Source organism: Dermacentor andersoni, chromosome 2 (genome assembly GCF_023375885.2).
Source record: "Dermacentor andersoni chromosome 2, qqDerAnde1_hic_scaffold, whole genome shotgun sequence".
Taxonomy (NCBI): Eukaryota; Metazoa; Arthropoda; class Arachnida; order Ixodida; family Ixodidae; genus Dermacentor; species Dermacentor andersoni.
In genome coordinates this window covers 30,275,846-30,299,178 of record NC_092815.1, presented here as the reverse complement: position 1 = coordinate 30,299,178, position 23,333 = coordinate 30,275,846, and the positions used below count along the sequence as shown (strand labels likewise).

At 48.4% G+C, this 23,333-nt stretch overlaps 1 protein-coding gene and 1 long non-coding RNA gene across 2 annotated transcripts; one reads left to right on the top strand and one right to left on the bottom strand.

Annotated features, from left to right (window-relative positions):
• Positions 1 to 356: 356 nt before the first annotated feature.
• Positions 357 to 5,503, bottom strand: LOC129387760 (uncharacterized). Its single transcript, XR_008614942.2, has 3 exons — positions 3,497 to 5,503; positions 756 to 836; positions 357 to 650 (listed from the first exon to the last, which is right to left on the bottom strand). It is a non-coding gene; the product is annotated as an uncharacterized lncRNA (long non-coding RNA).
• Positions 5,504 to 17,419: 11,916 nt separating this feature from the next.
• Positions 17,420 to 23,049, top strand: LOC126542487 (protein LLP homolog). Its single transcript, XM_050189576.3, has 2 exons — positions 17,420 to 17,744; positions 22,765 to 23,049. Exons 1-2 carry the CDS (start codon positions 17,531 to 17,533, stop codon positions 22,974 to 22,976), a joined length of 426 nt encoding a protein of 141 aa, XP_050045533.1. The 5' UTR covers positions 17,420 to 17,530; the 3' UTR covers positions 22,977 to 23,049.
• The last annotated feature ends 284 nt before the right edge of the window (positions 23,050 to 23,333 follow it).

Below are 23,333 nucleotides of genomic sequence, written 5' to 3'. Positions count from 1 at the left end.
CTAAGTCCCCCCACTATGGTGTGCCTCATAATAAAATCATGGTTCTGACACGTAAAGCCACAGAATTTAATTCAAGTTTAGGCAACTATTGTTGTGCTCAGTTAAAAGGACCATATTATGCCAAGACTGTGCCTTGAAGTTGTGAAACCAATGGAGATGTTACTTTTTAAAATAGAGACAAGTAGTGGACGGCATTACTCCTCAAATAATTATATATATATATATTCAATTTGATGCGGAACATCATAACCATATAAGTTATTCCATGTGACTTCAGATAAATATGTGAGCCTTTCCTTCTGTTAACTATGCTCTGTTTTCAGTAAAAAGTTATTTTTTCTACACTAATACAGGTGTTCTTGCACCTCTTATTTATTGCTGTGTGTCCATGCAGGCAGTTTTTGCCGAAAAGTGGCACTTCGTTCCCACCATGAATCGTCGCAGTGCCTATTGCGTGCAGCTTTTGCGCCCACTGTACATAATGTACAGTGGGCATGAAGCTTTGCATATTGGGCTGCGAACTTCAGCTTGCACGTGTTCATTTGTTTGCCTCCAAGAGTGGCTCATACCCGCTATGGGGACTTAACCAAGAATCTGGTAAGTTCATGTGCTTCTTCTCCTTTTCATCTTCTGGTTCCCTGAAATGGACACTAAAGAAAGATAAGTTTAGGATGGATTAAGTATTTTTTAAACTATACTTTTGTTAATTCCGCGGTAATATGTCCGTTATATTTGAGAAAGTCAAGGCCACCCACCGCAGTGGCTATGGCGTTGCACTGGTGTGCTCGAGGTTGCGGGTTTGATCCTGGCCACGGCAGCCGCATTTTGATGGTGAACTGCAACAACGCCCGCATACTTCGATTTAGGTGTATGTTAAAGTACTCCAGGTGGTCAATATTAATCCGGAGTCCCCCATTACGGCGCACCTCATAATAGTGGTTTTGGCACGTACAACCCCAGAATTGCTTTTAAAGGGACCCTGACATGATTTTGACGATTTTGTACAAATGTATCAAGTTGTTAGAGTAGGTCCTTCTGATCATTAATTGACGCATCTAAGTGCTCTGCGTAAAGCATGTAATTATAAGGTTTTAAAAATGTACATCGCTGCCGATCGCAGCACATCACTCAGGTGAATTTTAAGCCATCCCTACTCATTTGACGTCATTGGCCCCAACGATGTTAGTAGGGCGAGCTATTCGATTGGCTGCCTAGGGCGCGTCATCAATAATTTTTCCAGCTTTATGGTGAACAAATGTTTGTAATAGCTGGAATGTTAGTTAATTTGTTTCTATAAAAAGAAACTAACCGAAAGAAAATGCACAAGAACAATTTCTCACTACACTAAGCACTTCCGGCACACAGCAAGCGTCATCTGCTTGTATTACAACATGCTCCATTTGGATGAGAGCTCCGCGGTCAGAGTTGGTCTCAGTCTTTTCGCGAGCACCATGATTCAACTGTTGCATTGTGAGCTGCAAAAGTAGCGACTGGCAATAGGTCTAGCTGCGACATTGTGTCTCTGCAAGGCAGCAGAGGAGTGAACTGGCTGCAGCGCATCGGACTGTCGCTATCCGATCGGCGCCAGGATTTGCACGTTCGCGGCCATCACTTTACACCGGAGGATTACTACCACAATAGCATTCCGTGAGTCCGGTATTCGGGTAAACGCAAGTGCAAAAGGACAGGGCCTGGCCATTTGACCGTGCCATTTCACGGGATGAGCAGAAGTGCAAATTTGAATGGTCTGCACGGTGCAGTCACTTGGTAGCACGGAGCCCAACCACACACAGTAGTAGTAATGAAATGTATTCTTCGCTGCTGGTGTAAATTTTTCGCAGGAGTGTAATCGTTAACACATTGTTTTTGTATATGTTTAAAATGTTTCACACTTGGTTAGAGCAATATTAGCACTTCGTTTGGCTGGTCAAGCTTTGCGCCAACAGGTGACTGGACCGTGCAGGGCGATCAGGCCACTCACGTACGTCTACGCTAAAGTTCCTTTATCAGCTTGAGTTTATGCCTCCACGCATCTGTCGAAACGTCCAGCTCTCCTGCGGTTACCGGAATACCAGACACGTTTGGCGCTGCGACAGAATGCTCGCAACGCACGCTGCTTTGATAGCTCTCGCATGAGGTCGACTGCCAAGCAGCTGGCGGAGAGCTCGCCCGTAGAGAACCGGAAGTCGACGACACGACGTGCCATCATAACGCAGAGCCAGTGAAGGCGGAGCTTAGCCCCGATCACTCGGCGAACGAGTTGAGAAAATGCATGACTATGGAGGAAGGAAAACTGAGAAGGGGCCCTGACCTCACTCTTTGTGAAGCTAAAAGCCGGAAGCAGGCGTTGCTCCGTCTATCGGGCCAGCTCTCCTCTCTCGTTTACATTTCTCGCGAAACCACGCCGCGCTGCGCGCAACCGGGCTGCTCGGACGCGCGCGCTCCGCGGCAAAACTAAAAAGGATGCAATCGGCGATGTCTCATTGCATTACCGTTGCCGAAGTCATGTTGAAAGAAGTTCATAATGAACTTCGAAAATTGGGACGTGAGGTCGAATCGGCTGCTTTTACCGGCTTTTATGAAAATAAACATGCTTTATAAGGCCAGCCAACTGAACTGTTCTCATCAACCGCAGGTACCGGCTGCTGCCCATTTCTTGCGTGTTTTTAAAAAAAGGTAACCTTTATCGCTGCATTCTACTTGCTTTTCTCTGCTTATGCTTCCTGGGGCTTTCAGACGGACTTGTGAGCTAGACGTCTGGTGATACTAAAAAAAAAAAAATGTACGCATTCTCACTGTACTGCAAGAACGCACTGGAGACACGTACGACACACCGACCCATTTGCGATCCATTTGGAGTTTATGAGCACAAACACACATTTTCGCTGTGGCTTGTGGAATCGCCGTGCTTTATTAAACAAATTTCGGGTGGCCACGCATCACTACGACAGCGCGCCGGCGAGGAGGCAAAACGTACGTCATTTCTGACTCCGCGTTTAAATTCACTGACTGCGGCCTGAGGTGCCTTCTTACCACGGTAAGTGAAGCTTCACGGAACAAAAGTTTTGCGATAGTCGGCGCACGGTGCAGAACAGTCGCGCGTAGAACCGGCCTACGTGCGACCATTGAACAGCCGTTTCTTCTGTGGAGCCTTGCTCAGTCTTGCAGCGCATCCGCTAACCTTCACTTCCCTGCGCTTCTCGCGCGCACAGATAAGATACGAGCAGCCGCTTCTTTCCCATCTTGCAGGATAAAGCGTCGGCTGGCCGGCGCACGGTGCCGAGGGCAGCAAAATGCACATATTCTGCGTAACGCTCTATCAGCACGTGTATTGAGGTAGACCTGTGCAGGTGTGCATGAACCTCGAACGCGCTCTGCTTAAACGACTTCGTGCTGTCGCGAATACTGCGAGAAACAAGCAACAATTAATGTGTGTTTTATATGCACAAAAGCAAGTTGTTACTGAACACGAAATATGCATTCTTGCATAACGTACGTTGTGCTGCAAATACACCATATGCGCTGTCAAAAGCGGGAATCACTGACCTGCAAGGCGTTCATTGTACAGATTCTGAAACGCATCGGTTTCGGCCTGCGATGGCACGTTAGCACGATTCCGCTAAAGAGGGCAAAATTTCCCGCGGATATTCCTTCGTCTGTTGCCATTGCCGTGGCACAGTACATTGCGTACAGCGTTGCATGCGCGTTCATTTCACGAACTTTAGTTCCTCCTGTCCCACTTGGCCGCAGCAACATCCGGGAGAGCACGGTCTAGATAACACAGCGTAACAAAACACGGAGACCAACGCAAACCTGCCCACACGGCGCCTTTTCCACGGTACGAAACCTACGGAGCAACACGTGTGAGCGCACATAACCGTAACAAAGCCGCCATTGTGGCCCGAAGGCGTGGCCGCTAGAGCAAAAGAAAAAAAAACAGCAAAAATAAGAACCTACTGCGTCATTTCCTCCACACTTTTCTCCTAGCGCGCGGAGGGGGTAGGGCACGGAGGAAGGAAACTAAGCAGAGGCCCTGACGTCACTCTTTGTGAAGCAAAAGTGAAGCCGGAATTTGGCGTTGCTCATGGCGATGCTCCGCCTTTTGGGCCACCCTCCTCTCTTGTTTACATCTTTCGCGAAACCACGCCGCGTTGCGCGTGGTGTCGCGCGCGCTCGCGCAACATCTGGCAGAGCACGGTGCAGGTAACACAGCGCAACAAGACACGGTGACTAACGCAAACCCGCCCACTCAGCGCCTTTGCCACGGCCCGAAACCTACCAGAGCAACACGTGTGAGCGCTCAAAACCATAACAACGCCACCATTGTAACCCAAAAGGCGTGGCCATACAACAAAAAAAACCAAAAAAGCAGCAAAAAAATTAGAACCTACTACGTCATTTCCGCCACACTTTTCTCCTAGCGCGCAGAGGGGGTAGGGCCTCTCCTCAGTTAACCTTGCTCCGTGGTAGCTCTCATAATATGAGATGCTTCACACAAATTGTGGTGCGAATGATGAGATACTTTAGCTGTACCCTACGCGTCTACAAAATTTGTCCGAACCGTTTCAGGGGCGCTTTCAGTAAGTCAAAGTTCGACCTTTTGAATTTCGCGCTGTTACATCAGCGTTGCGTCATGGGTTTCAGTGTAGCTTTCTTTTTTTTTCATATTCGGGCCGCAGTGGCTCAATAAAAGTTATTGAAACTTGCCAAGTTCAGTGTATGGCTCAACTAGAATACAATGTAGTCGATTTTCGCCAATAAATATTTCCAAAGACCTGAGCAGGCGGCGGCAAAATATATGACGTTACGGCGAACTAGTGCTAGAAATTAAAGGAGGCGTCGCTACCCGTCTTTCGCTTTCATGCCCTTTCTGGCTTACTAAGCTTCTTCTCACTGTGAGAGTAACTCTATTGGTATTGGGGGTGGGTAGTGTATCAATACGGCGCAATTTATTTTCCTCTTCAGTGCTCCTCCAAACCCGGCGTGGTCGCGCCTACGGCTTGCTAATGTTTTACATCCTCCTCCTCGTCATCCATCATGCGCATGTGCCTCTTTCTTCCTGCCTTCCTTCCCTCTTCCCCTTCTCCCAGCGCAGAGTAGCTGGCTAGAGGAATGTACCTAGGCCGTGGCCTCTGCATGTCATATCATTAGACCTACCTTTCTCTGTTGGTGACCGTGAGGTTGCGAGCCCGGTTCCAGGTCGCATGCATACGCGGGCGGAATGCGAAACCACTCGTGTACAGAGCTTTGGGTGCACGTTAAAGAGCCCGAGATGGTCGAACTTAATCAAATTAAGTAAAATGTCGCATTATCCTGCAAGTCATCGCTTCCTACACGTCGCATACCCCATGAGGCTATGTCAACGCGTATGTCTTGCGTCTAAGCGTGAGGGATGAACAAATACATAAGCTCGAAATAAAATACAATCGCATTTATCACATGTCTCTTTGCACATCATTTAATTGAAGCTATTCAGGGAAGCAACGTATACGAGTGCGCTGGATCTTCTGTAATGTTTCTTTCCTATTAAGTTTGTGGAAGCGCGAATAGCGGATAGTGGGACGATGGCAAGTAGTGGCGCGCCACAATAGCCAAGCTAGCATATAGCTCGTGACCTTCGCAAGGAACAACGAAGCGGCCCGGACCAGGGCCACTGCGGCGAACGGCGGAACGTTGCACCTCCATGGCCTGAGAGGAAGAACTCAGCCGCTATCGCGTAAGCCCCTGCGCTTTGGCCAGCATGAGGGTCCGCACGGCCGTCGTCGTGGTCCTGGTACTCAGCTGGGCATTCGCGGCTGGTGGCAGCATCAACGGCGATAGCGGCCGTGGCTCCCCAACCAAGAAACTGAACGCCATGATTGACTTCCACGAATCGCTCGCAAAATTCGCGTCGTCGCTCCGAAATTTCGAGAAGAAGGGTCAGCAAGTACTCGACGCAGCAGTGGCGGAGAAGAGAGGCGGCGGTGTGCTCCCACAGGCTGCCGAAGACGGGAAGCCCGCGGTGTCGGAGGATAACGAACGCCCTCAAAGCCGCAGGCGCCGTGGTCGTGGTCCCGGAGACACCGGGGCTTATCGCGACGGCAGGCTCATCAAGCCCATCGCTTACCCCACGCCTAGCGCCGACGACCTGGTGCAAAAAAGGGACGACGAGTCCCTTCGGGTGATCCGCATCAAGATTCTGCACCACGGGCGCGAAAAGGAGGACTATGACTCGGGCGTCGCTCGGAGGCTGCCGGCGAAAACGACACCGTGTCCGGTCGCTCTCTTGGTCACTAACGCGCGGCGGCGCGCCACGACTACGACCCCGCCGTTTCTTCCCACACGCACAGTCAAGACGGCGAAGATAAGCAAGCAGTCTTCAACGGTGCCGTCAATAAGTGCTCCTGTCGCGTATTGCGCGCAAAACGACGCTGCGAAAGAAGTCCTGGAGGACTTTGAGGGTCGCAAAGATGCGGATGACGCGCACCATGGCGAAGAGCCACCTGGACACGATGCGAGCGTGCAAGTCGCGTCTAAAACTGAGTCCCATCCACGCACCGACACACAGCCATCGAAAGATCTTCACGAGCCGGAGCCCGATAGTGATAGTGCAACGAACGCCGGGGACAATGAGTTGCTTCCGGACGAGTATGCAGAAAGTATAACGACGACGAAGGTTGTCAAAGGGACAGGGGCAAAAGCAAAATCTTATAGACTGCACTCATCACGCGGTGATCATTTGCGTATTCACATAGTGCACAGGCCGTCCAACCCACAGGCAGACGTCAACGAGACGTTTTTCGCCAACCATAGCCACGTCAACAAAACGGGTCACGATGTGCTGATGGTGAAGACAGACGATCATTTCTTTGCAGTGAACGGCTCCAAAGTGTTTAAAGTGCGGGAAGCAGATCGCCATCTTATCCCTGAAGGTGTGTCGTTTAACGATGCCGAAAAATTCAAGAGCGAGGAACAAAATCCCTACCTCGCTAACCAGGACTACATGGAAGAATTTGAGAAGCGAGTGAAGCAGGTAAACGAAAGTCTGCAACGTATTCGTAATTACCGCCAACCATCGAAGGCAAAGCTACGAAGCAGACGTGCGAACGTCCGCTTTATGAGGTCGCTCCGCTTCGCACCTGCTGCAGAGCGCGCTGTCACGCCTACTCGTAGAGAAGAGGGCCAAAATTCACGTGTCATTGGCGCCAGTAGTAGTAAGATCAGGATCATAATTAACAGGCGCGTAGATAACGAGAAAGGATCGCCGGAAGAAGTAGCTGTCAGGCCCGCACCGATTCGTACCGAAGCGAATGCTGGTGGCGTGAAGCTCCGCCACAATATACGCGTCCTCGACCCATTGTCGAGGGAGGTACCGTTGAAGGGAGTGGCCAAGCGCAACACCAACGAGACCAACGTAGGAAAGGAGCAAGTCGACGACATGGTGAACGTTCTCGTTAATAGCTCCCGTCACAACGAGCCGTTGATGGACGTACTTGACCAGGTGGCCACCCGCGTCTCACACGTTCAAGAGTCGGGCCCTGTTGTGTCAAAGTACGAACAGCTTCGTTTTAGGGCGCTTGCGTTGACCTGCATTCTTGCAGTCGTGTCATTCTTTACGGTGTCAGTAATCTTGACGGTGCTGTACTTTGACCTGAACCATCTTCTTCATTTCAAAAGAACGTTCAGGTACACTGCTCTTGACATGTCTTCTCCCCTTGACGACGACTTTGAAAAGGAAGTTGCTCCGAGTCCCTAACCAGATGAAAGCAAAATTTCATCTAATACCATTGTGGTTGGGCAAGATGCTGCTAACAATTTGCTGCTCACAATTTGCTGCTCACGTGTGCTACGCCGTGAAAATTGTACATGCCATGCAATGACACTTGAGTTTCCGATTAATTGTGCATACACCTAAGACATATATTCTGCGAATATTTTCTTTACAGGATGATGTAACCACGCATAGATAATTAAATTTTGGATTGCGCGAATACGAGTCCTGAAACAGTGAACTTAGAAATACAAAAAAAATTCGTAGTTCCGCCCGAAAGGCGAAGCATTGATTGCGATAGCAAATTAGCACATAGCCATAGGAATTAAGGATACTAATTTATTGGCCGTATCAACATGTAAACATTCGCTTGCTAACTAAATTAACAAGTATAGTGTCAGCGCGCACAACATACATGAACACATCACACTCGATAATCGCAGACACTCGCTGTCAAAACGCTGGGGTGAGCGAAGCGTGCTGTCTCGCTTCAACGCAGTGGGCACCGAGGACACATTGCACGCACAAAGCTAGGAACCACCGACGCACCTAGACGACGTCGGCGCGGAGTAGGCCAATCGCGCGCGCCGGTAACAGAACGAACGCGCCGAACAACCATCTCCGATAGCACCCCAAATCGGCGTTGAACGTTGTGGCAGCGCAGTCAAGCTGATAGTTTGGCAAATATCCCGATGGACACGACAAAAACTGCAGTTGCAGCGACACGGAGAGCGTCCCACTACAAGTACAACAGCTAGAACAAGCAACAACAGAGAAGAGCACATGTAAGCCGCATGGCAGCCAACGAAAATTCGTAACGTAGACACATGACGTAACGTTTTCTTGGGTATTTACAATCCCGCTTGATGTCAATGTCGCGAGGTGCTCTGTTTTGCGGTTGGCTGCGCGCACGTACTTTAAAATTTATTTTAAATTGTTAAGAATGGCCGTACGGGCCAGCTTTCAGCCCGCTGCACGTGTTCCAAGCCCACCAGACAGGGATCCATTCCGAGAACTGCGGATGAACGGCAGCCACGTGGCGCGCGATCAACTCAGGAAATTGGTACTTGGCCGCACCACCCGAGACGGAGCATAGTTCTACGAAGCCCTCGGTCGTCGACTCCGGAGCCTTTGTGTTTATGGGTTCGCACCTGTGTGTTTGCGTGTGTGTGGGCGTAAACGATAGTGCGGGGCGGCGGCAAGTTTACAATGCTTGGACGAACCTTCCCGACCATTCGTGCTCCGTCCACGGCCGAACGATGACGTCGAACTATGACGTCAAGCGGAGAGCTTATAAGCAGCGTTTGCCGGCTGCTAGGGTGTGCTCGTGTCGTGATCGTTGTCGGGAGCTGAGTGCTCTGTCATGCTCGAAATGTAGTAGTGAGCTGTGTGCTCGTAAACTGTTTGCTGTATGTTAGTTTTGCGGGCTCCATATGGGAGTCGCGCTAGTCTGCCAATGTATCCTGCTTAAACTGTTAATATGTAAATAAATCCTGTTCACCGAGTTCCTGTCTACGACCTTCATCTCCTTCAAATGGTGGCAGCGGCGAGATAGTCCGACGACTCCTACATCTGGTCGACAGCGGTAGGACCGTCAGAAAAATCTAATAACTGGTGGCAGCGGTGGGATCCGACTACGGCTCCTAGATCGGCCTACGACTCGGAGACAGCAACGGCAGCTGACGGACGTTGGCACATGGTGACCGACCGGCATCCTGATCAAGTTGGAGGCGACTTGAGATTGACCACCTCTTGCAACTGACTGGATACGGCGGGGAAGGACTGGTGATATGGTGCTGCTTCAGTGGGTAAGCGTTTGGTTTTGGCTGTAAGATTTACCAGGCTTCAATTTCACTGTGTTTTTGGATTTGATTCGCTGGGATCTCTTACTTGTATTTTGATTTGCGTGGGTATTGCAACAAGTATTGTGTGACAGCAGAGCCAAAGCTTAAAGTAGCAACCATGGTCCTAATGTGTTTGACGAGAGCTGACCTGTTGTGGTTGTGTGAGGAGATCGAGGTAAACGTAGATGAGGACTTGAAGGAATCAGAGATTCGTAAAACCATTCTAGAAAGTAACAATGATTCGAAATTCATAGAACAAATGAGCAAACGAATTCTAAGTAAAAGACAGGAACAGGAATCAATTAAGCAAGAACGCCAAGAGCGTGAGCAGAGACGGCAAAAGCTTGAAAAAGAAATGACAGCAGTACAGAAAGAGATAGAGGATTTGCAGCAGTTAAGCGCACGAAGTCAACAGCGGCTGGAGAAATCTGTAGGCTGGACGCAGCGAAAGTGGCAGGAAATAGACAGCAGATTTCAGTCGAAAGCCGAGAGAAGTAGTAGTACCCGTGAGAGTAGCAGCACGTTCACAAGTGAACTCGAAGTGCTAGCAGCTAACGATGCCTTAGTGGCAACAGAGGCCGTTAAAGGCCAGAGTGAGAGCGACGAGGTGCTGTGCCAACAGAGGACTGTAGAGACAGCTAGGCCAGCTGCGAACAAATTGGCACAGTTACCGCGCGTGTGCGTCGCATCTCATGGTAGCGAGGTCGTTAGCGAGGTACAAAATACTGCGGACTTGACAGACGCGAGCACCCATGTCGAGTCAGATCTGCGTGCAGAAGTGAAGTGCGAACTGGACGATGCAGTTGAGAATAGTTCTCGGGGTGGCGAGCTCCGTAGCTCACGAGAGAACAACTGCATTGTTCAAGGATCGGTGCGGCTCTCCGCCAGTCTAGATAGCCTAGATAGGGATGATTCAGTCGTTAATCATTCGGACTGTGCGCGTGAGACAGCGATCGATACCGACGGGCTGTGTGCAGATGCACAGCGTGAGCTGGGCAATGCAGTAGAGGGCAGTTCGCAAGAGTGCGAGTTGCATAACTCGAGTAAAGCCTGCTGCATTGTGCCAGAGTCGGTTGAGCTGTCCGCCAGTCGAGGCAAAGTGAGAGTAGATTTTAATGTAAATCACTCAGACTGTGCGGGTAAGAGACCGATCCGGGCCGACGAGATGTGTAACGGCCAGCACGAGGCGCGAGATGACGGCATGAAAGAGAGTTCGAGGAGAAAGCGCCGAAATAAGAAGCGCGGTAAAGACCGAAAGACGGTAACTAATGTAGCGCCGCCAAAGATGGCGAGAAACCCAAAAGGGCAGGGCGCGAGGAAAAAGGTGCGGTCGTCACTGACGATGTTGACGCATCGAAAACGTTCGAGCCACCGGTCAAAGGGGGACCGAGAAGCTTGTTCTGCACGGACGCGGACAAAGGGCACGGGGCAGTCAAATTCCTCGTCGTTCCGTCGTTCTCTTCGAAGCTCAGCGTGCAGTACAAAGTAGCGCAAGGTGGCAAGACGAGACCAGGTGGGGAGTAGCGACGCGGTCAGTCGAGGTCATGTTGAAAGCGGGGCGCGAGGACGCAAATTGGCAGGAGACCGTAACGTCTTGGGGGAGCTGATAGTGAGTCAGCCCTTTTGTTGTTCCTCGGCAGCCAGAGTAGCTTTCAAACCGCGGCCACCTCGCGTCCGACTCAAAGTATGAGTCAGACGAAAGCGTTTGGAAAGGGAGGCAAAGAGCCCTTCCGTAGAAACATGTTGTTTTGTTTGATTTTTTGAGCATCGGAGAATTTTCGCGAATTGAGGCTGGGATTTCTTTCAATGTGTAAGGTTTGAGCTTTCTTTGTGTTTTCGTTAGAGAAGCTCCGAGATTTGAAAGATGCGTTTTATGTAAACCTGTAGTCTCGCGAGATGTTCAATAATGAGTACATAGGCTTTCTTTTTTGTGTGTGTGTGCGTAACCTGTAGGTCAAGGTTATCGTTGAGAGGCCTATCGTAACGCGTGTGTGTTATTTAACCTTCTTTCTTTTTAGGTGTTTTTGATTTTTCTAAGGTTAAGCGGGTAGATTTTCAGTAAGTGCGTGATTTGCACTGAGAAGAGCTCTTAGGTCCATTAGCGCGTGTCCTGTGTGGACGGAAGGAAGCAGAACGTTTATGACTGGGTTGCTCGGGTGTGTCGAAGGCAGCCGTATTCTGACTTCTCTAGTACGCGTGCGAAGCGCTAGTTAGTAGAAGACACATTTGTTCGAAGGTTCCTCTGTGTTGCGCAAGTTACTCAAATTTGGTTGTTTATTTAAGGAACGTGTCCTGTGTGGACTAAAGGAACAAATGTGAGTCAGCGTGATGAAAACTTTGTATGATGCAAGCACGTGTTCGGAATAGGGACCTCAAACTTAGCGCGTCTGCGATGACGTACCTGTGGAGTTGGCCAAACGGTTCAGTGGCAGCAGTACATGAGATAAGTACGCCACTGTGATAGGGTAGGAACAGGCTGTTCGCGAAGTTATGCTGCTGAAGTTATGATTGAGTATTGGTGTTTGAAAGGCTTCGGTTTAATTCTGCGTAAACCTTTACTCTTGTGCAGCGCGACGGTCGGGTTTGGTCGAACTCAGGAGGAACGTGAACCCTCGCTTTGGCGGCACGAAATTTTGGGGCAAAATTTGGGATTCCCAGTTGAGTGACTTGCATGGAAATTGTGATAGGAGGCCTGGTGGGTTAGCAGCTAATTCCGGGCGTTTGAACGCTGAGCGGTATTGTGTTGCCGGGTCGACTCTTCTGTGCCAGTTGTTGTAAGATGGTTGAAGGCATTCCAAGTACGCAGGGGTTGCAGAGAGCAAAGCCATCGTCTTGCTCGCCAGCCATTCTCTTCCTGCCCAGCGGTTGCCTGCACTGGCCAGGCGAGATTTTCCGGGCCATGGAGGAGCTGTTAAGAATGGCCGTACGGGCCAGCTTTCAGCCCGCTGCACGTGTTCCAAGCCCACCAGACAGGGATCCATTCCGAGAACTGCGGACGGCCGGCAGCCACGTGGCGCGCGATCAACTCCGGAAATCGGTACTTGGCCGCGCCACCCGGGACAAAGCAGTTCTTCGAAGCCCTCTGACGTCGGCACTGAAAGCTGGGCGGTACCGAGAACTGCGGATGACCGGCAGCCACGTGGCGCGCGATCAACTCAGGAAATTGGTACTTGGCCGCACCACCCGAGACGGAGCACAGTTCTACGAAGCCCTCGGTCGTCGACTCCGGAGCCTTTGTGTGTATGGGTTCACACCTGTGTGTTTGCGTGTGTGTGGGCGTAAACGATAGTGCGGGGCGGCGGCAAGTTTACAATGATTGGACGAACCTTCCCGACCATTCGTGCTCCGTCCACGGCCGAACGATGACGTCGATCTATGACGTCAAGCGGAGAGCTTATAAGCAGCGTTTGCCGGCTGCTAGGGTGTGCTCGTGTCGTGATCGTTGTCGGGAGCTGAGTGCTCTGTCATGCTCGAAATGTAGTAGTGAGCTGTGTGCTCGTAAACTGTTTGCTGTATGTTAGTTTTGCGGGCTCCATATGGGAGTCGCGCTAGTCTGCCAATGTATCCTGCTTAAACTGTTAATATGTAAATAAATCCTGTTCACCGAGTTCCTGTCTACGACCTTCATCTCCTTCAAATGGTGGCAGCGGCGAGATAGTCCGACGACTCCTACATCTGGTCGACAGCGGTAGGACCGTCAGAAAAATCTAATAAAATATGTTCTAAGCGATATTTTACAGACGATGTGTGTGTGACCAACTAAATCGATCTCACAAGTTATCTCGACTTCAAATTTTTGTGTCAGTACTCCTTTAACACTGCGAGTCCGGTACTCCCTAGTCACGAATGCCTTGTGCGTTATCAGCATGACTCAGTATTCTCGACAGGAAAGTAGCGTGCGCCGAGTTTTCAAAGAGGAAACGCAAGCAAGGCAGATGATGATTATCGTTGTGTAGCAGAGATACACCCCACAGTGTGTAACTTTGCCCAAGAGTGTACACTCTTAAGCAAAATTACACTCTAAGAACAGTTTACACCCTTTGGAGTGCCCCTTCTGCCACACAACGATAATCGTCATCTGCCTTGAAGCGTTTCCTTTCTTTAACGCTGCGAGCCCGGTACTTTCCAGCAAGGAACGACATGCGCGTTATCAGCATGATAGCATCTCCTGTCGGCAATGCTATCATGCTGATAACGCGTGTGCCGTTCGTTAATGGAAAGTACCGGGCTCGCATCGTTAAAGAAAGGAAACGCATCAAGGCAGATGGCGATTATCGTTGTGTGGCAAAAGGGGCACTCCAAAGGGTGTAAACTGTTCTTAGAGTGTAGCGGGCGCGGCGTTTTCAAGAAAACGCAAGCACACTGTTAAGCAAAATTACACCCTTTTGCCACAACAATAATCGTCATCTGTCTTGTCCGCATTTCCTTGAACGCGGCGAGCCAGGTACTTTCCAGTTACGAACGGCATGCGCGTTATCAGCATGATATACACTCTAAAAACAGTTTGCACCCTTTGGGGTGTATATTTGTCCCACAACAATAATCGTCATCTGCCTTGCTTGCGTTTCCTTTCTTGAAAACTCGGCGCTCGCTACTTTCCTGTCGAGAATGCTGCGTCACACTGATAACGCGCATGCCGCTCGTGACTGGGAAGCACCGGGCTCGCAGCGTTAAAGAAAGGAAGCGCGGGCAAGACAGATGACGATTATCGTTGTGGGACAAATATACACCCCAAAGGGTGCAACTGTTTTTAGAGTGTAGCATTCCCGACAGGAAAGTAGCGGGCGCGGCGTTTTCAAGAAAGGAAACGCAAGCAAGGCAGATGACGATTATCGTTGTGTGGCGAGATACACCCCAAAGGGTGTAACTCTGCCTACACTCTTAGAAAAATTTACACCTTTGGGGTTTATCTTGTCCCACAACGATAATCGTCATCTGTCTTGCCTGCGTTTCCTTTCTTTGACGATGCGAGCCCGGTACTTCCCAGTCACGAACGGCATGCGCGTTATCAGTGTGACGCAGCATTCTCGATAGGAAAGTAGCTAGCGCCAAGTTTTCAAGAAAGGAAACGCAAACAAGGCAGATGACGATTATCGTTGTGGGACAAATATACACCCCAAAGGGTGCAACCGTTTTTAGAGTGTAAGAGTGCAAGGCGGATGGGGCGCTATAGCGTAAAACTATTCCAAACTTTTCCATTTCTGCTATCAGCCCTCCGCGATTGGTCAAAAACTTTTTTGAACCTCCCCCACTTCACCTGTCTGTCACGCGACGTCACGAAAACCGCGATACCTCCCCATCTGATATGATGTGTACACGCTGATTATGCATGATTTGACCGAAAAAAGAAAAAAAAAACTGTTATTTCTGATTCGACGCCTTTTCACCATTAGCCCCCGGCTATTGGTCAAAAGTTTTCAGGCTGCACCCACTTCAGCTGCCTGTCACGCAACGTCACAAAACCGCGAAAACTCACCACGTCGAAGTGACGTGTACGCATTAAAGATGCATTAATATGCCGAACAAAACTGAAATTTCTTTTGGATAGTCGCAGGCTGCCCCGTTCCGAAAGGAATAAAAGATGGCTGCCGCCGATCGCTCAGGCGCTGGCTACTCGCACCTGCCGGAGAGCATGGGTTTTTTTGCGTATAATAATCTAATCTTCTTACGTGGCCGTGTAACGTTTTCGAGCACTTTCGGTACGTTTACGACCTCGTTCTGCCAACTCTTCTTTGCTGAGGATACGTTTTAGCGTTATTCTTAAGCTTCCGTTGCATACCGCCGCGATTTTCGACCAGCAAGGGAAAGCGGACCAACCGCAGACGCCGGCACCACCCTCTTCATCCGGTTATCGATTTTCAGTGCACTGGCTCTGCCCCATCGAATCCGTCTCCACTTGAGCGTTCTCCTCGCCTCTTGTCAGCCAATTAGATGCGACAAGCCGCTCAGTGTAGGCAATGTTATTCGTTTTTCAAGTAAACAAAAGTGACCTCCTATGAACGAGGAGAGCGTTTGATTGGCCTGTTTAGACAACCCTGCGGGTGACCGCTCGGTGCTTGCGTCGCAAATTTGACGTCAGGAGATTGGAATAAAAACATATTGGAATAGTTTTACTTTATAGGGCCCATGATTATTGTTGTGTGGCAGAGGTACACCTCAAAGGGTGTAACATTGCCTAAGAGTCACTCTCAAAACAGTTGCACCCTTTGGGGTGTATATTTGCCACACAACGATCATCATCTGTTTTGTCCGCATTTCCTTTCTTTAACGCGGCGAGCCCGGTACTTTCCAGTAACGAACGGCATGCGCGTTATCAGCATGACATAGCATTCCCGAAAGGAAAGTAACAAGCCCAGCGTTTTCAAGAAAGGAAATGCAGGCAAGACATGACGATTATTGTTGTGTGGCAAATATACTCTCCAAAGGGTGTAAACCTTTCTTAGGGTGGTGTAAACACAGAAAAATGTACACCCTTTGGGGATTATCTTAAAAAATTATGGCGTTTAAGGTGCCAAAACCACTCTATGATTATGAGGCACGCCGTAGTGGAGGACTCCCGAAATTTAGACCATCTGGGTTCTTTAATATGCACCTAATTCTAAGTACACGGGTATTTTCGCATTCGGCCCCCATCGAAATGCGGCCGCCGCGCCCGGGATTCGATCCCGCGACCTCGTGCTCACAGCCCAACAAGCAACCACGGCGGGACAGGGGCTTATCTTGTCCCACAACGATAATCGTCATCTGTCTTGCCCTCGCTTCTTTCTTTAATGCTGCGAGCCCGGTACTTGCCAGTCACGAACGGCATGCGCGTTATCAGTGTGACACAGCATTCTCGACAGGAAAGTAGCGAGCGCCGAGTTTTCAAGAAAGGAAACACAAGCAAGGCAGATGACGATTATTGTTGTGGGACAAATATACGCCCCAAAGGGTGCAACCGTTTTAAGAGTGTACACTCTTAGAAAAATTTACACCCTTTGGGGCTTATCTTGTCCCACAACGATAATCGTCATCTGTCTTGCCCGCGTTTCCTTTCTTTAACGCTGCGAGCCCGGTACTTCCCAGACACGAACGGCATGCGCGTTATCAGTGTGACGCAGCATTCTCGACAGGAAAGTAGCGAGCGCCGAGTTTTCAAGAAAGGAAACGCAAGCAAGGCAGATGACGATTATCATTGTGGGACAAATATACACCCCAAATGGTGCAACCGTTTAAGGGTGTAGTACACTCTTAAACAAATGTACACCCTTTGGGGTGTATATTTGCCAGACAACAATAATCGTCATCTGCCTTGCTTGTGTTTCCTTTCTTGAAAACTCGGCGCTCGCTACTTTCCTGTCGAGAATGCTGTGTCACACTGATAACACGCATGCCGTTCGTGACTGGCAAGTACCGGGCTCGCAGCGTTAAAGAAAGGAAACGCGGGCAAGACAGATGACGATTATCATTGTGTGTCAAAAGGGTGCACTCTAAAAACAGTTGCACCCTTTTGGGTGTATATTTGTCCCACAACGATAATCGTCATCTGTCTTGCCCGCGTTTCCTTTCTTTAACGCTGCGAGCCCGGTACTTCCCAGTCACGAACGGCATGCACGTTATCAGTGTGACGCAGCATTCTCGACAGGAAAGTAGCGAGCGCCGAGTTTTCAAGAAAGGAAACGCAAGCAAGGCAGATGACGATTATTGTTGTGGGACAAATATACACCCCAAAGGGTGCAAACTGTTTTTAGAGTGTGCAATTTTGCTTAAGAGTGCAGGTTAGTAAAGTGAAATGACCGAAACCGAAACCGGCCGTGTAAGTAGTTGAAGCTTTAGCCAATGCCTAAGCCACTCGGCCATTCTGGTCGCGCACGTTGGCGGAGTTTGCTGTTCCTGCATGCCAGGCGCTAAATTGCCTAATCCGTAGTCCGTTCTGTCGTCGGTCGTAGGTTGAATAATGGCTAAGAGTTTGCGGAGTAAGTGGAAACGGAAAATGCGCGCAAAAAAACGGGAGCGTTACTCCGTGAAAGAACTGGCCAAGCTGAAGGAGATGTTGGCGGCTGCTGCTACTTCCAAGAGCGACGTTGACATGTCTGATACGTGCACCATCGTAGATGGCAAGCAAGTCGCCGACCGTGCCGTCGAGTCCAGCGAGCCATCGGGCACTCAAGGTGTGTCCGCATTCTGTGACTGATTTTGAATCTTCGCGTGTAGAACTATTACTTCCGATAAATAAGTGCTTTAATAAAGCGATCCAGTGCCACAGCATGTGTGCAGAAGGTGCTGAAGAAAACGAGCCACGCTTTCGCATACGTTAATTACACGTGCGGCATTAAGGTAGCACCTCAGTTTGTACGAATCGATACAAGGGCAGTGGTAAAATCCCAATGTCGGAATGCGAAAAAGAAATCGAGCGCACAACCGTGGTTGCGAGCAACAATTCCCCCCTGAAGTTCGACGTTGTGGCAGTGGTAGGCGTAGTGTCAAGAAATTAGCAAAGAAGGCAAAGAAAAACCTTAACAAGCAATTGGTGTGTACCAGCTACGATGATACACACAAATTAGTGGAGACACAAAGCGCGAGGACTTCTCGAAAAAATGTAATTTCTATGTGCCTATTCGTGGTTTTTCCGTCGCATTAGTCTTGCTAATCATTGCAGGATGGCCTCCAACCCAGGCGAACGCTATAATCATGTGTAGTATTAGTCCAAAGTTCATTTATTCCAGACATCAAGTGCCTTAGCTTTGCCATTTTCCAGTGAAGCATGTAGGTGTGCGTGTGTGTTTCTGTTGCTTCCTTCCCCATTATTGGACTGTGACAATTATTTCTCTCCCTTCTTATATCTTGGGAGTATCAGTGGCCCATTTCAAACCATGTACACTTACTCCCTGTCAGAACTTCTTCGGATGCACGCAGCACTGGCTTGATGGCATTCAATTCCTGTATGCGGCCCCAGTCGAGCTGAATGTGCTGAAGCCACCCTTATCCTAGAAGTACTTGCCCATGTTGTGGAACGATGTAGAGCGGTAGCAACTGCTTCTGAGCGTTGGTCTCGACAGTGATGTAAAGCACGCCTATCGGCTTGATGGATTCACCGGTATAGGTCCACAGACAAGACTGGCATTTTCCGGCTCTAGGTCCAGAAAAAGACGGCGGGAAAGGCTTTTTGAGATGACAGCCATTGCGGCTCCAGTGTCCAGTTCCATCTGCAGCAGTACCCTGTCAACAAGAACAGTTACCATAATGGGATTTACATGGGTGTCGGACTTAATGGCATTGAACAGAAATTCCTCCCGCGCTTCGACAGATCTCATCATGAACTTTTTCTTTTGGTGTCTTGTCTTAACCTTACAAGCGCGCTTAATGTGACCTTTCCGCTGGCATTTGTAACAGGTAGCTTCTGCATGTGGGCACGTCGTGGCTCCGTGTTTTGCTGACCCACATCGATATCATTCGAACAACTTTGCTTTTGCCGTAATAGTTCTGCAGAAGCTCGCAAGGTAGAGAGGAGAAATTAATAAAGAAAAAATTAGACATCCACCAAAACGTAGCAAATTGCTACAAAGGAAATCCATATGGGTTCCTCGAAAATTTGTTTGGAAGCAGCACGAATTCTTTTCCAACTGTGATGCTTTTCTTTCGAGGAACCCATATGGGTTTCCTCTGTAGCAATTTGCTACATTTGGGTGGATGTCTCATTTTCCCTTTATTAATTTCTCCTCTCCACTTTGTGGGCTTCTGCAGAACTATTACATCAAACTTTTGCCTCTGCTTTGAGTTGTTGACAAATTCGACTGCGCCCTGCCATCTGCTAGCTGCTGGTTAGCTCAGATGGTAGATTGGCTGCCCCGGAAAGGCGGTGGTCCTGGGTTCGAGTCCCGGACCAGGATGAATTTTTCCTCAACTGCGATACTTTTCTTTCGAGGAACCCGTATGGGTTTCCTTTGTAGCAATTTGCTCTGTTTGGGTGGATGGCTCATTTTTCCTTTATTAATTGACTTTGCTTTCGACTTATCTTGCAAGCTGTGAATTGTGTTCTTGCTGCATTTTTCAGCGCCACTTCTATTGCCAAAGGTAGCTCGACAGCCTTCTGGAAAGTTAAAACTTTATCTTCGGTGAACAGATGTGGCTGAATATCGACGCGCTGAATGCCAAAAACAAACTGGTCGGGCAAAGATTGTTCCAAGAATTCACCGAAGTCACATGTTTGAGCAAGGTGTCGTATCTCAGCCACAAACTTTTGTATGGTCTCGGTTTCTTTCTGTGACCCGCAATGAAACTTGGCTTTCACCAATAATGGACAGTTCTGGAGACAAATGGTTACGAAGTAGCATAAGCAGCATTTCTAACGGCTTGAAGACGTTTCGGGAATGGTCAAGGATTTCAGAAGTGTGTAAGTCTTGGCCTAATTAAGCTGCAAACACATCAGCCTTTAGTTCTTCTGCTATCTTGTTTGCACGGAAATAAGACAGTAATCACTCTTCGTATGAATACCAGTCACTTACAGACTCATCAAAATGTTCAACTTGCCCAAAACTGGCCAAGGCTAAGGTGTTGACAACAGCATAGGCGTTGTTCTTGCTCCAGGTGCTGAAGGTCTTCAGGGGGCGTTATCCCAGGGTACGGTTGGCATCCTTGTCGCCAGTTATGTCATGTTCATGCCAATGCACACTGACAGAATGGAATCGTTTATTCCATGATTGTCCGAACAGAAGTGAGCCCAGTGGCTTGCGCAAAGTGCTTTAGAGCCACCTTATCTACAAGGGTAAGGGCAACAGGGGAGGGTGTGAGAGCAAGAGCGTGGCTATCACCATGCTAGGGCGTGCAACGGAACAGACAGATCCAAACAGGACAAGCGCTGACTTTCAATTTAGGCTTTATCTTTATTTTTTTCAACTAAGCTGTCCCACTAGAAAGCGGAAACCAGAATGCACTATCAAACACAGAGATGCCTACGTACCCTGCAGAAGGGGCGTTTCTTACAAAATTCCACTCTCATGTGGAAGACGCTACATAGGTCAGACTGGCAAATGCTTGAATGTGCATCTGCAAGAGCACGACAATAATGTCGGCAACATTGCTGCTGATGGCCAGCTGGCTGCACACTGTAAAAAATTTGATGCAAAACCACCTTGCCATCCTCTATTTGATCAGTCTTGTTGTGTGTCGCTATCACAACAGCGTGACTACGGAAATCATTGAAGTCACTGAGATTGCATGAGCCGGAGATGTATGCGTCAGTATGCCTTCTGTAACTTTGCAAAGAAAGAGCTTGACTTCTTGGCACAGTCAGTACGTGGCAGTTTACTGTCTTCTATGTCAGGTCTTTCCATTTGCCGATTCAGATGTGTGTATATATTCATACTCAGGATCTGCAATAAAACCTTAGTTCAAAGTCTGCTCTTGTCCTGTCTCAACCTGTCCTTTGTTCTTCCTGTGCTATGTATTCTGTATAACAATGAATTACAAACATGCTAAAACCTACTTTCTTCTGAAATGCTCTTGGGCAAGTTGGTTTGATGTAATGTGAACTTTGTAGCACAAATAATACACAGGCGAACACTAATAAGATAAAGAGATAAAGCATGTTGTCTTTTTCTTTGTCTGCTTCTTATTAGCACTAAAATGTTCACAACGACGCAAGGTGCTTCTATTGAAAATTGTGGACTGACAAATAAAATCATGTTGCAAAATTTCATTGAGAACAAAGCATTGGTAACTACTTAACTTATTAATGTTGTTATATTAAAGTGCATTACCAGATGGAGACTTCCATGCATCTAGCTGTGCTTGTAATCATAAATTAAACCATTGTTAGTATGTGCTGTACCACCACATGGCACAGTCGACTCTCGTTACAACGGACCCTGATAATCTGACAAAAAACGTCGATTTTATCTGAAGTCCTTAATATCAGAGACGCCTTACTTCCGAAACTAACTTTCGTCGCGATGTCTAACAACATTGTTGTAGAGTGACGAACGTCCAAAGTAAAAGAAAAAGAAGTAGCAGTTTTGCTCGAAAGGTGAAGCATCGATTGCGATAGCAAATTAAGCAAGATAAGCGTGGCAGCAGCAGCGAGCGAATTGACCTTCGTGCTGTCTCTCGCTTCAATGCGAACCAAACGTTGAAAGCCCAGCAAGCATAGCACATACGAAGCTACCGGCACTGGGCGCTCTCTGCCCACATCGCAGGTCGCTTTGAAGATGAGGCCCGCGTGGGTGCACACTTTGTCCACATCGTGCATCGCTTTTAAGACACGGCGCCTACGCGGCCGCACCGTTAACAGCAGGCACCGGAGTAGAACCCTCCCCCACTTCTTTATCTTGCCTCCCCCCCGTGCCTCGAGTGCGAAAGACAGCGTCCTTCCGCCCCGCTTTCTTCCAACCTTCATGTGCAAGATATTGAGCCGGGATCGTCGGCTGACCCTCCCAAGTCAGTTGCCAGCCCGTGTCGACACGACAAAAGTCCATTTTATGCGCCCGATTTTGACAAAAATTGTTGCTAATTTCGTCCGCTCTAGCCGATAGTTCGTTGTAGTGCTGTCCCTTAAAAGCAAACTTCGTTGCATTAATAAAATAGGTAGACCAATTTAAGGCTGAAATATGGTCCTTTATATCCGAAAGTCTGTTGTACGTGGGTTCGTTGTAATTAACATAGACTGTAGTATGTCAGTTGGCCCCAAGTATATTGGCTTGGAATCTTTTGTCTTAGAGGTGTCACTCATGTACATAGCTGCAATAAATTGAATAAGACCTGTTTTTGTAGTAGCAATACTTGTTTTCTTCGTCATCGGCCATTATTATGCATGCACAACTGTACTTTTTCTGTTAGAAGTACTGCTTAAAGGGTCATGAGTTTTGAAGATTATTGCATGTGTGCATGCATATGTAAAGTGCTCATAGAATGAAATGTGTAAGTTGAAGGCTAACAAATTTGCAGACTTTCATTTTCACCACCTGCAGTTTGAGTGACATCGTCATTTTTGCTCACACTCTTAGATAAGGGTCTGCATCACCTTTAGTGAACAAATTTGTTGGGACATGACTCGGTAATCACAAATAATTGCACATATGGAGTGCTCTGCCTAAAGCTTCCCTGTCGCATTTAATTCTGTGAGCACTGTACGTGTATGTCTCTGTGTGCGCAGCTATTTTAATGCTTGCTTAATCCGGATGCTTTCTGCCGTAGCTGACGGGCAGGCCTCAACAGAAATGGACGTTGACAAGCCTGTGCGGAAATATGATCCCAAGACACTGAGAGATGAGCATGGCTCTTACCCTGTTTGGATGAGCCAAAGAGCGATCCGGAAGCTGAAAGCTCAGCAGGGACGAGGCAAGTCTCGAAAGTCAGCATCTCACAAGGGCGTCAAGAAAAACAAAAAGCGCAAGTCCTCACGGTAGACGTTCGTGCTAGCTCATCAAATACCTTGTTAATAGATCTTGTCTGGGAATAAAAACTAACCATACACACTAACCGTTTTCAATTTTATTTTAATGCAAAGCTGAAGAATTGGTCATGCATGTTGAAATCCTCTAGTGACAGTGTTTACAAAGGATAAATAGGTCAGATACATTTTGTGTGCTAGTGAAAGCGATTGTGGACGCTATGGGAAATGTAAGTGGAAAAAGCTTCTTGTAGATATACAGAAAACATTGTGAGCTGCCGAGTGAAGAAATATTCGCTTCACTATGGCCAATATTGTCTCAAATCTTGTATTGTTGGTTTCATTATAGCAGAACAATAGTCATCAAAATAAG

Bases quoted from the DNA above. Each gene is read 5' to 3' on its own strand.
- LOC126542487 (XM_050189576.3), top strand. From the start codon at position 17,531: ATGGCTAAGAGTTTGCGGAGTAAGTGGAAACGGAAAATGCGCGCAAAA. The intron at 17,745-22,764 runs GTGTGTCCGCAT...TTTCTGCCGTAG, and splicing joins CGAGCCATCGGGCACTCAAG to CTGACGGGCAGGCCTCAACA.